This window comes from Rhinatrema bivittatum, chromosome 1 (genome assembly GCF_901001135.1).
Source record: "Rhinatrema bivittatum chromosome 1, aRhiBiv1.1, whole genome shotgun sequence".
Lineage (NCBI taxonomy): Eukaryota > Metazoa > Chordata > Amphibia > Gymnophiona > Rhinatrematidae > Rhinatrema > Rhinatrema bivittatum.
In genome coordinates, this window is record NC_042615.1 from 521122442 (window position 1) to 521138256 (window position 15815).

Below are 15815 nucleotides of genomic sequence, written 5' to 3' on the forward strand. Positions count from 1 at the left end.
TTCTGGGACCCGAGAAAGTGGAGCAGAGCTGGTAGTGTGTATATCAGTTCTGGCTCCCCCAAGGAAATAGAACAAAGCTGATATTGCATGGATCATTGCTGGTCCCCCAGCCCTTGGAGGAAGCAAAGATCACAGATTCAGTGGGAGGGATTCACACTTGTTCCTGACCACACCACTTTGCACAGATCACCCTTAACCCTGGCATCACCAATTTCACCCCCTCCATAGTTTAGTTCCACTTTTGTCTAGAAATTAAATCCTGTTTAGTGTACAGTATGAATCATTAAATACCAACATGCTAAAAAAAAAAAAAAACCATCTAGAGATTCAGTGTTAAAAACACATATTGCACAATAAGAAGTTTCCTGGTATTTGGGGGGGAATCTTTCCAACCTAAGCAACCCAGCTGAGCATAACATTTTCTCAGACACAGAATGGAAAAAAATCTTTGGAAATCATATCCAAAGTTGCAAATGCTTGTCCATCTCAAACAAACTAAGCAACTACTCAAAGTAGCAGGAGCAGCCAATTTTTTTATGTTTTATTCTTTTAACCTGGACAGTTAAATATCATTTCAAAAGCAGCCTTTCGAATAATAGAAGGACTAGGGGGCATTCCATGAAGTTAGCAAGTAGCACATTGAAGACTAAACGGAGAAAGTGCTCACTCAACGTACAATTAAGCTCTGGAATTTGTTGCCGGAGGATGTGGTTACTGCAGTTAGTGTAGCTGGGTTCAAAAAAGGTTTGGATAATTTCATGGAGGAGAAGTACATTACCTGCTATTAATCAATTATACTTAGGGAATAGCCACTGCTATTAATTGCATCAGTAGCTTGGGATCTTCTTAATGTTTGGGTAATTGCCAGGTTCTTGTGGCCTGGTTTGGCCTCTGTTGGAAACAGGATGCTGGGCTTGATGAACCTTTGGTCTGACCCAGCATGGCAATTTCTTATGTAGTCCTCTGGGGAAAAAAGAAAGCATCTAGAATTGCAGAACCCACCTCTCCCTTTTTTTTTTTTTTCCCAAGCCTTACCTTAGAAAAATGCTCAACACTACATTTTAACCAGACACTTAGGACTTAGGGAAGCTCTTTCACTTATTGGAGTAGCATATTTTAGTGTTGTTCAGCAGGGCTGCCCAAACGGTGGGTCGTAACCCCAAATGGGGGTCACAAGTGATTCAAAGGGGCAGTGCTCTTCAGGCTCTGGCATTAGCCAGCGTTGGGCCTGTGAGCCAGCAGATGCTTACAGGCTCTGCAGCAGCCCCGCCCTTGCACAAGCGTCTGTGGAAACAAAAAGCCCTATGAGAGAGGGGATCAGGGCTGTTGCAAGGCATGCGAGCTAGTACTGGCTCAGAGGCTCTGTGCTATTTTTCACTACTAATGCTAGTGCTGGTTGTAGATCACAGTCAGGATTTGGACCAGCCATGAACGGGAAGGCAGGGATGAGCTTGCATGGGCCAGTGAGGTGGCCACTGTTCCTCTTCCCCAGCCACTAATCTGCACAAGAGAAAAAAAAAAAAAATTATGCTGCCTCTCAGCCTGCCCTCTCTTCCCTGGTCCTCCCCAAGCTGTCATCCAACTTTGGCCCAAGGCTCAAAGGAAACTGTTGCCACTGACCTTGGCCAGGGGAAGGTTTTGAGGAGGAGCTGCTTGAAGGGAGCAGATGCAGAATGTGTTTTGAGGGTGAATCTTCTGGAAAAAGGATTGGCTGTAGAGAGTGACATGGGGAAGGTCAGAAAATCAACTGGGGGTGAGAGGAGATAAACCTGGAATGTGGAGCTAGATGGTGTAAACCCTCTCCGTTTATAGGCCAGGAGGAAAGGGGCACACAAGAGTCCCAGGGCCAATCTTAACTCTCCCCCACTCAGGACACAGTCCCAGGCCCCAGGACAGTTGTTTTTCAATGGGGAGGGGGAGGGGAGGAGGAATGACTCCTCCAAGACCCAGGATGGCAGGAACGACTCTTGATTCAGTGCCCTGGGGAGGTATCAAATCTTTCATCTTCCAGGCATGCAAGTGTCAGCACAAATATACTGGAAGCTGTCAGAATTCTTAAGTAGCAGGAATGGCACTGCCACATCAGATCTGGACATGAGAGGTGAAATTCACAGTTCTCCAATTTTATCTGCACAAGTGTCTCAGTATTGGACAGGGAAACTCGCGCTCCATAGCTTGGAATAAATAAATAAGGTCCCCATTTGGGAAGGGTATCCTTAGTTGAGCAGAACACTTCCAAATACTGTATACTGATGGCAAAAAAAAAAAAAAGCTTACAGTGTTTGCACAAACACCCCTCTTAACCTCATCTTCCCAGCTCCAAGTGTATCAAGATCTTACAGTTCTCTTCCGATGATAAATAGGGTCTTAGGAAAGGGCCAATCAGCAGGGAACAGCTGTAGTAGATGTCCCCTCTTCAGGGCAGGAAGGGTGGCCAAAAGCTTCCTCCCCGGTAACTCAAGGAAAATATCCTCATAAAAACCACAAACACTGGAACTCTTCTGCAGCAAGACACCCGTGTCGCAATCCACACCGAGATGGTGCGCAGTGGAATCTTCCCTACCTCCTGAATTCCCATGCACCAGGGTTCTCGCAGAAAAAAAAAAAAAAAAAAGTAGAAGCTCATAACGACCCCCCCCCCCCCGAAGCCAGCACATGCCTCCTTCCAATTAAGGTAAGGGTCCAGAGCAGGGCACCTAGCACCTTAAAAAGGGGAAGGTAACTGCAACTTAGAAAACACTCCTGCTCTTCTGAGTTCTAACTCAAGGGCCACACAGTTATGCTGCTTTTATACCCTCGGGGGCACGGCCATTACAGCAACTTCAGCAGAGGAGCTGTTCCAGAATGGTACACCCCTCCCCTCTGCTGCCTCTTTAACCTAGCCAAACTCATAATGCAGGGTTTCCCCAAACTGTGGGTCGGGATCCCAAACTCCTCACAGGGCAGTGCTCTTCAGGCATTAGTGGAAGTCAGCAGGAGGCTTATGAGTCAGCACACATTTGCAGGCCCTACCCTTGCATGAGTTTGTGGTAGCAAGAGGCCCTGCACAAGGAAGGGATAAGGGCTGCTGCAGGGATTGTGAGCTTACTCTGGCTCAAAGTTTATGCTGATTTTCACTACTAATGCCACTGATCGCAGATCACCGTCAGGCTCTGGAGCAGCTACAAGGGAAAGAAAGAGGGCAGAGCATGCACGGGCCAGTGAAGTGGCCACCGCTTCTTTCCTCACTCACCACCGAATTTAACCAAGAGAAAAATGTTGCCCCTGTCATTGACCTGCACCTTCCTTCCCGCCAGTTGTCATCCAACTTTAGTCTAGGGCCCAAAGGAAAAAGGTTGCTGCCGACCACTGCCAGGGATTTTGTTTGGAGGAAGGGATCAGATGCAGGAAAGGTTTGAGGGTTAGATCAGCTGAAGGAGGATTGGCTGTAGTGGGTGAGAACGGGAATGACATAAGATCAACTGGGGATGTAAGGGGAGCTATAAGAGAAATGTTGGAGGGGAGGCTGGGATGTGAAATGGCAAAGGATCAATTGGGGTTTTAAAAAATGGCTTAGAGGTTAGATAGGATCAGCTGAGAGGAAGATGAGAGGAGATGGATGAAAGAAGACCAGCTGGAAGGAATGTACGTGGAGAGAGGATCAATGGGAAATGCAGAGAGGGTGAGTGGAGTGATTGTTGGAGGAGACTGCACTCCTGCTAATTTGTTGGGTCATCCTCTATGGTCATGGGAATTTAACTGCTAAAATGGGTCCCATGCTACCATTTGATATTTTGTGTTAAATGTTTGGGAAGCCCTATCACGAGTCCCAAAAGGTCATTAGAAGGGGATGGGGTGAGAGGGAGGGAGGGGGATGACAGAGGATCAATGGGAGGGAGGAGGGGCGTGTTATAAAAATGGTCTGGAGGTGAAAAACAGCTGGGATGATGCAAAAAGGACTGGAAGGCATCTTCTGGAGACAGAGAGGGGGGGATCAGCCAAAGTGCAAGGAGGATAAGAGTGGAGCCACTGTTGGAGGACATCAAGCCCACTAATTTCTTTTGGTCACCCTCTAGGGTCAGGATGTGACTTTCAAGGGCTAAAATGGGATCACATTGACTAAGTTTGGAAAGCCCTGTCCTACAGGCAGCATTTCAGCCTAACCCATCTTTTCATTAGTGATGTACCAGACCAGGGCTCCCAGGAGTCCCTTGTTAAATTATATGCAAGAGACATGTATCCTACAAAGGGAAGTCCTTTGATAAGTACCACATTAGTTACCAGCCTGATAAAATAAGGTGTGTTAAATGTGTACACAAACTCCACACAGCTTAATGCACAGGGGTGTTTTTGTTTTGTTTTTTTTAAACTCCCAATGTAGTAAACTAATAGAATACTAATGCATCCGGAGTTAAAAAGTGCACTCAACACAGGCTGATCCTCACATTTTAAACTCAAGGGGTGGGATTCTCTCAGATATGATTTGTGCACACAATAAAAGTTTTCCATTTTTTGTGCACATAAATTCAGATTTATATACAGAAAACATTGGGGTAGATATTCAAAAGCCATTTAGACAAAATGCACTAAAACTGTATTTGTTTAGAGAAGCTTTTAGATATATTATGTTGTTTGTTTTTTTATATATTGTGTTGCTTTTAATTTTGGTGTGGGTATGCTTTAAATATCTGTTTCAAGTCTGATGTAATCCACCTCAAGCCTTTTTTTTTTTTTTAATTAAGAATGTGGATATTAAGATTTTGTAAATAAGCTGAGAAGTTATTTAAATGGCTGAGTCATGACATTCAGTGACTTTTCCAGCTACATTGTAGCCAGATAACTTTATCCAGATGTGTCAGGGGAGTTCCTGGGCAGGTGGTAAGCATGCCAGAGTTAGCTGTTTAAGTTCACTGGCTAACTCTGGTCACTGTAGGAAGCTCTAAAAAGTTAGTCGCATATACATATCTGGCTAACTTAAGATAGCCCAGTATATTCAGCAGCGCTGCCATGCTGCTAAACACCCCGGTTAAGTAGGCTGTATAGGTGTATCCGGCTAACTTAACCAGCTGCTCAGCAGCTGAATATAGACCTCATTGTATACACAAGGCAAGTTTTCTGTGCATTAATCCCAAGTACAGGTCCTAATGCTGGAAGCTTTATACCACTTCTGACCAGGAATAAAATTTCCAACACTAAGAAAAGTGGAGTGAAGCCAACACAGCTCTCTACACTGGGAGGGAGGGGTGGGGGGCATAATACCTAATACCTTCATTAGCATGGGCTTTCCATGAGAGGGCACCCAAGCAAACTGACACACACACACTTTAAGCACAAAACACTACATTAGGAGTAGCATCTATACATAGACAGAGAAGTGCATACAGCTATAGGTAAACTGTGCACACTGCTAAATGCAGTTTTACCTGCTCTAGCTCCATGATGAATATTTCTTTTAACAAAGAAAAAGTCTCCAATATATTCACTTTCTGCACATATTATCCAAATCAGTCAAGCAACCACACTTCCAGGATCAATATATTTATATGAACACTGTCAAAATGCTTGCCCAGAATATGTATGGGGCCAAAAACAGATGTTTCTCTCAAAAATGTCTAGTCCTTTTTTTGTGGAGTTGGGGGGGGGGGGGGGAAATAAAGGGAAGCATGTTTTTTTTTTTTAATATTATATATACATGCACAAATTTAAAGCATAAACAGCTTAGAGTGCCAACTTTAAGGCACCAAAGATCCAGGCCGACCAGAAGCCTACTCCCACTTGCTTTAGGGTAGTGTTTCAGCACAGCTTTAAAAGGACACCACTACCGTATTCTGCATATGAGCACCCAGACCTTAACCTAGCCCTGCCTATGTATGCATATATGTCTACAAGTGTGTGTTTTTGGGTATGTACACATAAACATGCTGTTTCCCCAACTTAAAAAAAATAAAAGTCTTGAAGAACAATAATTAGCAAACACCTAAACAGGTGCACATATGCATACCCACACAATTTAATTTAAAAAACGTTTCTATACCGTCGTTTAGTAGAGCACCATCACAACGGTTTACAGTTAGGCACAAATATGTTTGGTTTCTAAATTATCCAAAAGGTGCCAGTATTATATGGTTACATAGTTCAATAATATACTCTAAATGGGGAATGGGTGTGGTTACCATTTTTTGCACCCAATCCCACAATGGGATTGGGTAAAAAAAAAAAAAAAAAAAAAAAGCCTAGCTACCTTTACATCCCGACTGGCGGGAAATGTTTCGTGGGGAGGGAGGGAGCAGGGAGAACAGGGGTCCCCCTTTAGACAAGAGATGGAATAGGTGCTTCCGGCCCAAAGCTAGTGGGCTTGCAGTTCTGTAAAGACCTCTCTGCCCCGTCTAAACCATTCAAAGTAGTGAGAGCCGCAACCAGCCAGCCCGGGCTGAGGACTAGCGCGCTCACCAGTTGTACACCAGTGTGGGTCGCCCGTAGATCATCTGCTGCTGGGCACGCAGGGTCAGGGAGCCCTTGCGGTCCCTCAGGTCAGGTTTCGGCCACATGAACTCGAGATCCATGCTGGCTGCTTCCCCTGCTCCCAATAGACAGTACCGAGCGCGCGCGCGCTCTCTGAATTTATCCCACAGGCTCCTGCTTGCACGCGACCGCCGCTGGAACGCGGGCACTATGCACTCCCGCGCCACCTCACCCCCTCCCTCCGCGGCCACGCCCGCGCACAAGCTTTTCCTTTCTGCACGCCCAGTTTAAAAAGAAACATAAGTTTCAAAGTTGAGATTGCTCGTCTCCACTCTCCTCCTTGTCTCAAATAAATGCGTTGCTGAAACGTGGCTATTTAGTACACGGAGCTGCCCGGGAGAAGGCGCGGATCGCATTTTTTTTGAGGGGCGCCGCAGGCGTGAACTCTCCTAGCGCGTCCTGTTGCCATGGCAACAGAGTCGCTGAGACGTAAGGTAGACACTACCGGTCCAGAGAGTCTTCCGCGCGGGGACGGGGAAAAGAGATCCGGCAGGGGGCGCGCGCCCTCTGTTATAGGGCTTCCATTGTAAAGTTAGGATTACAGTATTCGCCCCGGCTGGAGATATTGCCTTGTTAGTTTTTGGAGGGAGGCTTTTCAGGTTTTGATATCTTTTTTTTTTATAGGATCAACCTAATAATAATTATCTAAGATTATGCACATGAGCTTTCCAGACTACATAGGGTCCTTCACTTGTCAGTTGTTTTTGTTAACTATAAGAACTGCCATAATGGGCCAGAGCAAGGATACATGGACCTCAGTAGTCCTGTTACTAACAGTGGCCAACCAAGTACCTGGCAGGATCCCAAATAGTAAATGGAGCCCATGCTACTTACACTCAGGGATGAGCAATGGCTTTCAATTATACATAAGAACATAAGAAATGTCATGTTAGGTGAGACCAAAGTCCATGGCACCCAGCATCCTCTCTCAGACAGTGGTCAGTCCAGGTCATAAGTACCTATCAGATCCCAAAAACCAGATCTATTTCTTGTTTGATTAAACTCATAAAAATCACTTTTTTAAACTACAACTCCTTTCTAAACAATTTTTCACTGTTACAAATATTCTTCTCCCAGTCAGCATACCTGGTGGATTTTGTTCTCTTGCTGCTTCTATAGCTCCCCAAGTTGGATTAAACACTAGGGCTGAATCTGGGACGTTGGCACCCATAGGAACCCTAGGGTGGGGATTGTCTCTTACCCTCCATGCCCCCTCAGGGTACCCCTGCTCAGGTCCTTCCCTTTAATGTGCAGACCCCTTTTTCTCAAGGCCTCTTTCTGACTCCTTCCCTCCACTCCTCTGGCTTGTTGCAGCTATAGGAAGAAGGTCTGCATGGGGTCTATGAACTGGCACAAGCTCCCAGCCCTATCTTCTCCTCTTGCATGGGCTTCCTCTTACCAAATAAATCTACAAGGGGCAGGAACACTGCAGGACTCGTGAGCGCATGCTTACTCACACGCCCCACACTGACTTTCTTCCTATACTGGGTGAGGCACCACCTGGATTTCCTCCAGCATGCTTTGAGGTCTGAGCCAGTGCCTTTAAAATTTGGCAACTTAGGCAATTGTTTGCATTGCCTATGGACAAATCTGATGCTACTGAACACTCCACCTCTCTGCTCTGCTCTTGTATCTCTCTCCCTACGTACAATCAACTGTAACCCCTGCCCAAATTCCCCTAGCATGCAGGGCCTCATGGGCAAGGTCATGGCCCAGAACAATACTCATGCTTTGGGGTTCTTCCCACACCGAAGGGAAAGGGTCAATCGTTTGGGGCCATTAAGGGTTTTCCTCACCTGAAGCTTTTCTGTAACCAGTCTACTCAGGATAAAAAAAAACCCATCATTCTGTTATGTTCTGGTGTGGTTGTGGACCCTTGATCGAGCTGACTCCACCCACAGGGAGGAGCCCTGTGGGGACTCACCACGATAGGCGTGGTCTCAGCTGAGACGGACACAGATAGAAAAGAGACTTTTATTAGACTGGAACGTAGATGAAGTACCCACCGAGTGGGAAGAAAGGCACAGTCCAGAGTGGTAATGAGGCTGGTGATGATATCCCTGGTAGTGGCCCGCGGAACGGGGTACACCAGGGAATTCTTCCTCCAATGATCACTTCTCAGGGGTAGATCCGGTAGTGGCCTGCAGCGCAGGGTATGTCGAGAATCAACACAGATGATAGGTAGCAAAGTCCCGGAGGTCAACAGAGCAGAATAGAAGAGATACACACTCCGAAGTGCAGAAGCAGGTATGCTGAGGCAAGCACGGTAGTGGCCCGAGGTACGGGGTACACCAGAGGTTCCGTCAGCAAGATGGTAACAAACGAGTAGTGTACTCACAAGGCTGAACAAGGTTGAGTCCCAATATGAGTAGATGGATTCTCCAGGCAGGAAGGCCCTCCGAGGAGCGGATAGCCAGAACGCAACAAGGCCCCTGAGGAGCGGATACCTAAGGCGTTCAAGACCCAGAGTGCAGTAACGAGTTCAGAGTAGCAAGTAGCAAAGTGTGTCCAAAAGGAGTGGAATTCAGCAGGAAGGAACTCGTAGGAAGCAAAGTCCGAATATCTTAAATACACTGGCGGGTGATGTCATGCGGAGGGGACGCCCCCGAGGTTCCCGCCATGACGTGTTTAAGAGAGGGCCTGTTGGACGCGTGCGTGCCCTAGGTAATCCCTGATTCAAGATGACTGACAGGATTGCCCACGCCGTCCTGGGGACGCCAAGGAAGGCGGTGTTTGCAGGCGGAGACTGCCAATCTTCCAAGAATCGCTGGTGCAGGGAAAAAAAGAAGTGAGCATCAAAGGTCACAGCCATCTGCGACCGACGGGTGCAACACTTTCACAGAGTAGGTGTTCAAAACATAAATTCCTTTACTGGTCACTGATTGCAGGAAAACATAATCAACACAGACAGTACACCAATAGTGTACAGTCCAGAAGCACAACCGAGAGCAGGGGAGCTACAGGAATGGGTTCTCCTCAAAAAAAAAAAAAAAAAGAGGGAAGTCCCTGAATGTTATCACTTCCAAGCAAGCAATCTTCTCTCCACCATCTGAGCACGGCCAGATTTTGCTGATATGTGCCTATAGGACAAAGGGGGATGGTGGGGGAAGGTAAGATCTCTTGCTCAAATCCTCTTCTCAGGCGTCCCCACGCCCTTTAAGTCACGGCACAGCTCCAGCTCCAATGCCAGACGCACAGCCCTTTGTTGCTGAAAGACCCTGCAGCGTTCCACCCTTCTTCCCGCATGGGCTTCCTGTTACCAGGGAAACCAGGCTTTGCCACCATCACTAAATATTGTGTCCCAGCCTTCCTTTTGGGGGGTTTGCATTGGAAGGGCCTCCTCCTTTTTGCGCCATTCCTTTTCTTTGGGAGGAGTCCCGCCTCTATATAAAGTGTTGGCTGAGCGTCCTCAGGGCGAGATCCTCTTAGACCCTCTTGGGTTGAAGGTTGAGAGGATGGAGCTTTGAGGTGGTGTTTTGGTAGACCTCATGGTTGACCAGTGGCAGTCTTTGAGAGGATCTGAGAGTTTTGCATGTTGGATCAGTTCCTACAGGAGGGCTGAGTCTCCCCCTTGTCTGATAGGCTGGAGTTACAGCAAATCTATCCTGCAACCAGTACGCAGAGTGGATAGATATATCTGGATCATGAAAATCAGTTGTGTAACAGTTTGAAGACTAAGAGTTTTTGTTTTTTCTCCCTCTACTATGTGCTGGTGAAAGAAGAAGATTTTCCTACCCTCTATAGTGTATTGGACACTGATTCAGTGAGAGGAAACAGAGCTAGAAGATGTTATCCTACAGCATGGAAGAGTAGCCTAGTGGTTAGAGTAGTGGGCTCTGATCCAAGAGACCAGCGTTTAAGTCCCACTATCACTCCATATGACCTTGGGCAAGTCCCTTTATCCTCCATTGCCTTAGGTACAAACTTAACATTATAAGCTCTCTGGGGATAGGGAAATACCTTTAGTACCTGAATATAATCTACTTTGAAGTGGTAAAAAGAGACTATGGCTATTTATGATTTCTGCAATAATGGCCTGGATCTTATTTTTTAAGATAAAGTAAATTCCTTTTGTTGAATACCATCATTGCCTCTTCCTGTGTTTTGAGTGCCTGCTCTATTAAGTAAACCCTGCTTCAGTGAGTATTTTGGTCAGTGACTGAGAAGTGGATAAAACTGAGTGGCTGCTGTAAAACCAACCACCACCACCACACTAAGAGCCCTGGAGGCAGCAGGGCTGGGGGTGCACATTATTTATTTATTTATTTAACACTTTTCTATACCGACCTTCGTTGAGGACCATATCAGATCGGTTTACATCGAAAGGGGGAAACTGTAACAAACCATTGGTAAAAAACAGGAAGGACAAAGTTACATTCAACAGGGGTAGTAAACTTGGAAGCCAAGACTGCTAGAAAGAAAGGTCTAAGGAACATAGAGATTAGGATAATAAAAACATTTAAAGAGACTGAGTAGGCTCTTAATCAATCAGAGCTTGAAGTTGGTATGGAGATCCATAGTTCAAACATTAGCAGCAGCAGCAGCACAACAACAGAGTGTGTGACAGTGTGGGTGTCTTTCTCTCTGACACAAAGACACACACAGACTCTCTTTTACTGTCAGTGTGCAAGTGTATCTTTGTTTCTGGGAGAGAGTTTGTGTGTGTGTGATACAGTGGCATAGCCACGGGTGGGCCTGGGTGGGCAGCTGCCCACCCAATTTAGACCCAGGCCCACCCAACTGACACCAGAACTGCAAGGCTGTCGCGGGATCCCATCCCCGCGACAGTGAAGAGGAGAACCCATGCTTGGCACGCCATCACGGCACACGTGGGGAAGCGCTGCTGCGGCCGTATGGCCAACCGATCTTCCTGTTTGGGGGGGGGGGGGAGGAGGAGAGCGGAAGCGCCGCGCACAGTTTCCGCTTCCTCCCCCCAGAGCAGGAAGATCAGCTGGCCTCTCCTGCTGCCACTGGCCTCCTGCTATCTTCGGGTCATATGGCCGACCGATCTTCCTGTTTGGGGGGGGGGAAGAAGAGCGGAAGCGCCGCGCACAGCTTCCGCTCCCTCCCCCCCCCCCCCCCAGCAGGAAGATCGGTCGGCCGTATGGCTCGAAGATAGCAGGAGGCCACTGGCAGCAGGAGAGGCCAGCTGATCTTCCTGCTCTGGGGGGAGGAAGCGGAAACTGTGCGCGGCGCTTCCGCTCTCCTCCCCCCCCCCCCAAACAGGAAGATCGGTCGGCCATACGACCCGAAGATAGCAGGAGGCCAGTGTCAGCAGGAGAGGCCAGCTGATCTTCCTGCTCTGGGGGGAGGAAGCAGAAACTGTGCACAGCCTTGAATGTGTATGTGAAGATGAGAATGGGAGCCTTGTGTGTGTGTGGGTGAAAATCGGACCCTGGGTGTGTATGGGAGTGAGAATGGAGCCTTGAATGTGTGTGGGTGATAATGGAAGCTTGAATATGTGGGTGAGGATGGAAGCTTGAATATGTGGGTGAGGTTGGAAGCTTGAATGTGTGTATATATGGGTGAGAATGGGAGCCTGGGTTTGTGTGTGTGGGTGAGAATGGAAGCTTGAATATGTGGGTAAGAATGGGTGCTTGAAAGTGTGTATGTGTGGGTGAGAATGGGACCTTAAATGTGTGTATGTGTGGGTGAGAATGGGTTTGTGTGTGTGGATGAGAATGGGTGCCTGGATGTGCGTCTGTGTGTGCATAAGAATATAAGCCTGGGGAGGGGTGAGAAAGTGAGATCTTGTATGTGTGTCTGCAGAGAATGTGAGCTGGGGGGGGGGGGAGAGCATATGAAAGTGAGAGCCTGAGTGTGTGAGGGAGTCTGTGAGAGAAAGCATTTATGTATATATGTGTGTGTGTGTGTGGAAGGGAAGAAGACAGTAGTAGAAAAGACACTGAAGAGGAATTAGGAAATGAGCGACAAGGGAAAAAATGGGAAAGAGAGACCACAACCAACTGATTAGAAAAATACAAAGATCAGACAACAAAGGTAAAAAAAAAAATATATATATATAGAGAGAGAGAGAGATGTTACAATTTAAATGTCATCTTTGGGAATGTGCATTCTTATATTTTTGTATTTTGCTCTTTCTTAAGTATTCCACTGTTCAGACATTTTAGTTTCTCAGGCTTTCTATTTTGGCTTTATCTACATGTTTCTGTTTCTAATTTATAGTCTCTTATTTCTATATTAGGTAAGGGTCGGTCTCAGTTTTGCCCGTTTGTGACAGAAATGAGTATTTCTAGCATATAGTTTCTCTGTAGTAGTAGTCCAGCCTGTTCTGTTATTCCCGTAGGTGATGTATTAATGTTCTAGGGCCTGGTGTAGTATTTGCATTGCTGCTTTTTCATAAGGTTGCTGTTTGAATCCTGAGAGTCAGTGCTGTGATTGTTTGGCAAGGTTCCTGATGCCTCTTTCTTTGCAAGAGTTTGTTACTTCACAAAATAGCAGTGGAGGGTTATTTTTTGCTGAGATTACACCAGAATTTGAATTTTTTTTTTTCATGTTACTTGTAATGTGAATTGCCCTAGCTTTGCGCTGCACCTGTTCTGATGATTAATTATATTTTATTGTATTTATGAAGATTTCTGGGTTTCTGCAAAGATGGTTCATGAAAGAATACATTAATTTTTGTTTTATTATATGATTGGATTTGATTGTTTTCTATACTTGAAATAATTGAAGTAAATTATTTTAAAGTTTCATACATGACACATAATGGCTGTTGCAAACTACTTAGAAAGCCATTCTAGGGTGCAGTATATGGCATTATTTATCAGTAAGAAAACAACTAGTAGACCTGCATGCCTTGTGCCCACCTATGTTAACCTTGTGCCCACCCAAAAAATCAATTCTGGCTACGCCACTGGTGTGATATGCCAATAAAGTTTCCTCAAGCTGAAAATCTGTGTATGCAACTCACACTAGCTAGCAGTATGGTTATCTCATTACTTGCAGCTGGTTCAAGAGCCAAGTGGTTGGCAAGAGACTTTAATATCAGGCCAGGAATTTAGGATATGTATATAAGATGTAACCAAACTTGTGGGAGACCCAACCAATTGCATGGATGGAAAAGGGTCTGCAGCTCAACTTCCTTAACCCTGGTCTAGGGTGTGCTCTTAATTATTTAGGAAAAATGTAAAATTCTATTTTGGAAGTTTTATGTTTCAGTTCTGTCAGGCTCCAGGTTGCATCATATACATCAAGAGTTAGCTTGGTATGCTTTGGGAACTGTTGAAGCACATGCTGCAGGGAAAGCACATGAGGGAGTTGGATATACTCTGGGCCAGTTTTGAAAGCATTCCCTGGGCTGATATTTTCTGCAATCCACACTTGCCCCCTAGCGTACTATGTACAACGCTGGTTACCACATCTAAAAAAAGATATAGTAGAACTAGAAAAGGCAGGGACAAGGGCGACTGAAATCATTATAGGACTGGAATGGCTCCCTACGAAGAAAGACTAAAGAGGTTAGGGCTCTTCAGCTTAGGAGAAGAGACAGCTGAAGGGAGATATGATAAAGGTCTATAAAATCATGAGTGGCATGGAATGTGTAAATGAAAATTGGTTGTTTACTCTTTCATAAAAAGGACTAGAGAACTGTTGCACTGGCTGGCCGCCACGTTCCACAGCCAGCCCTACTCACCCCTCGCCAAGGCCGTGTACCTCGCCCCGTGGACACGACCCGGGGAGGCCGCCGCCACCCTCCTCCGCAGCAACCCGACGCGGCATGCCTTCCCCCACAGGATCCCATAGGTGCGCGCACGCGGCTTGCCCCAACCATTAAAGGGCCGCAGCGGGAAGCTCACCCACGGCCCCATCTGATGACATTAGCAGGAAGGCCCCTATATAAGGGCAGCTCAGCTCTCCCAGAATCACCTCAGCAACGGCTCAGCTCCACCTGGGTGGTGTATTGCTCCTCCTTCAGTTTCTGATTCATCTCCGCTTCAGTTCCTGACCCAGCTCCTGCTCCAGTTGCCTTCTGCTCCTCGGACTGCTCCTCTGGCTTGACTTCGGCTTGTCTCCTGGATTCCCCTGCTTGCTGCCAGTCCTGACCTTGGCTTGTCCCCTGGATTCCCCTGCTTGCTGCCAGCCCCGATCTCGGCTATTCTCCTGGATTCCTCTGCTTGCTGCCTGCCCTGACTTTGGCCCGTCCAACTCCGCCTTCATCCAGCGTTCACCTGGAACCTTCGCACGGAGAGCTGCGCCTAAGTCCAGCCAGCCCCGGCACCCAAGGGCTCAACCCGTGGAGAACGAGGGCTGGTAGTGGTGAAGGTCTGGCAGGGTCTCCGCATCATCCCGGGCTGCCTGCCAACGGCAGGGACATCCGGCGGGCTCCGCCCCCCCCTGTAGATAGCGTCAACCCCACCTTGGCCCAAGGGTCCACATCGCAACAGGAACACTCCATGAAGTTACTAAGTAGCACATTTAAAACAAATCAGAGAAAATATTTTTCACTCAACGCACAATTAAACTCTGGAATTTGTTGCCAGAGGATGTGGTTAGTGCAGTTAGTGTAGCTGGGTTTAAAAAAGGATTGAATAAGTTCTTGGAGGAGAAGTCCATTACCTGCTATTAATTAAGTTGTCTTAGAAAAAAGTCACTGCTGTTACTAGCAACAGTAACATGAGATAGACTTAGTTTTTTGGGAACTTGCCAGGTTCTTATGGCCTGGATTGGCCACTGTTGGTGTTGTGTCCCGCAGCAGTGGCGTCCCACGACCGCGGGCCCCCTACCTGAGTCACGGCGTTCTCTTGCCGTGGGAGCCCAGGGGAAGGGCCCCGATTCGGGCCACCGCACCCACGCGGCCTCCGGACCTGCTCACTGCAGAGGAAGCCGTCCTGCTTCCCCCTTCACAGCATCTGATGGCGTCTCCCCTCCGCGGGGGAGATTCAAGATGGCCACCGCCATCCTTAGGCGTGAGGCCGCGCCCCCTCCAGAGATGTAAAGGGACCTAATCCCTTTAAATGGCTTCACCTGTCTTCCATCAGGCAGAACAGAGGAAGTATATAAGGCAGCTTCCTCTGCTCATCCAGCGACTTGGCAACGTCCCCTAGCGCTGTCTAGTCTACTTGCTTCGGTGAGTCTTCAAGCTTTGGATCTCGTTCCTGTTCCGTCTTGACGTTCCTGGTTCCTGACTTTGGATTGGCTTACGGTGACTCTCTGGTTCCTGACTCCGGATTGGCAAGCAGTGATTCTCTGGTACACGACTTCGGACTGGTGAGCGTCGTCCCTCTGGCACTTGACCTAGGACTCATTCAAGACCACCGCCTCCAAGGGCCCACCTAAGTCCCAGCAGCCTG

General features: G+C 47.3%; 1 protein-coding gene across 2 annotated transcripts in view; it reads right to left on the reverse strand.

Annotated features, from left to right (window-relative positions):
- C1H9orf135 (chromosome 1 C9orf135 homolog) overlaps positions 1-6775 on the reverse strand; it is a 68696-nt gene extending 61921 nt beyond the window's left edge. Inside the window, exon 1 of one of the 2 annotated variants that reach the window (XM_029612732.1) lies at positions 6430-6775. In XM_029612732.1, the coding sequence (XP_029468592.1) occupies positions 6430-6542 (113 nt within the window). In that variant the 5' untranslated portion in view covers positions 6543-6775. The remainder of the gene's footprint in view (positions 1-6429) is intronic. The other variant, XM_029612722.1, reaches the window with a different exon arrangement.
- Positions 6776-15815: the final 9040 nt, after the last annotated feature.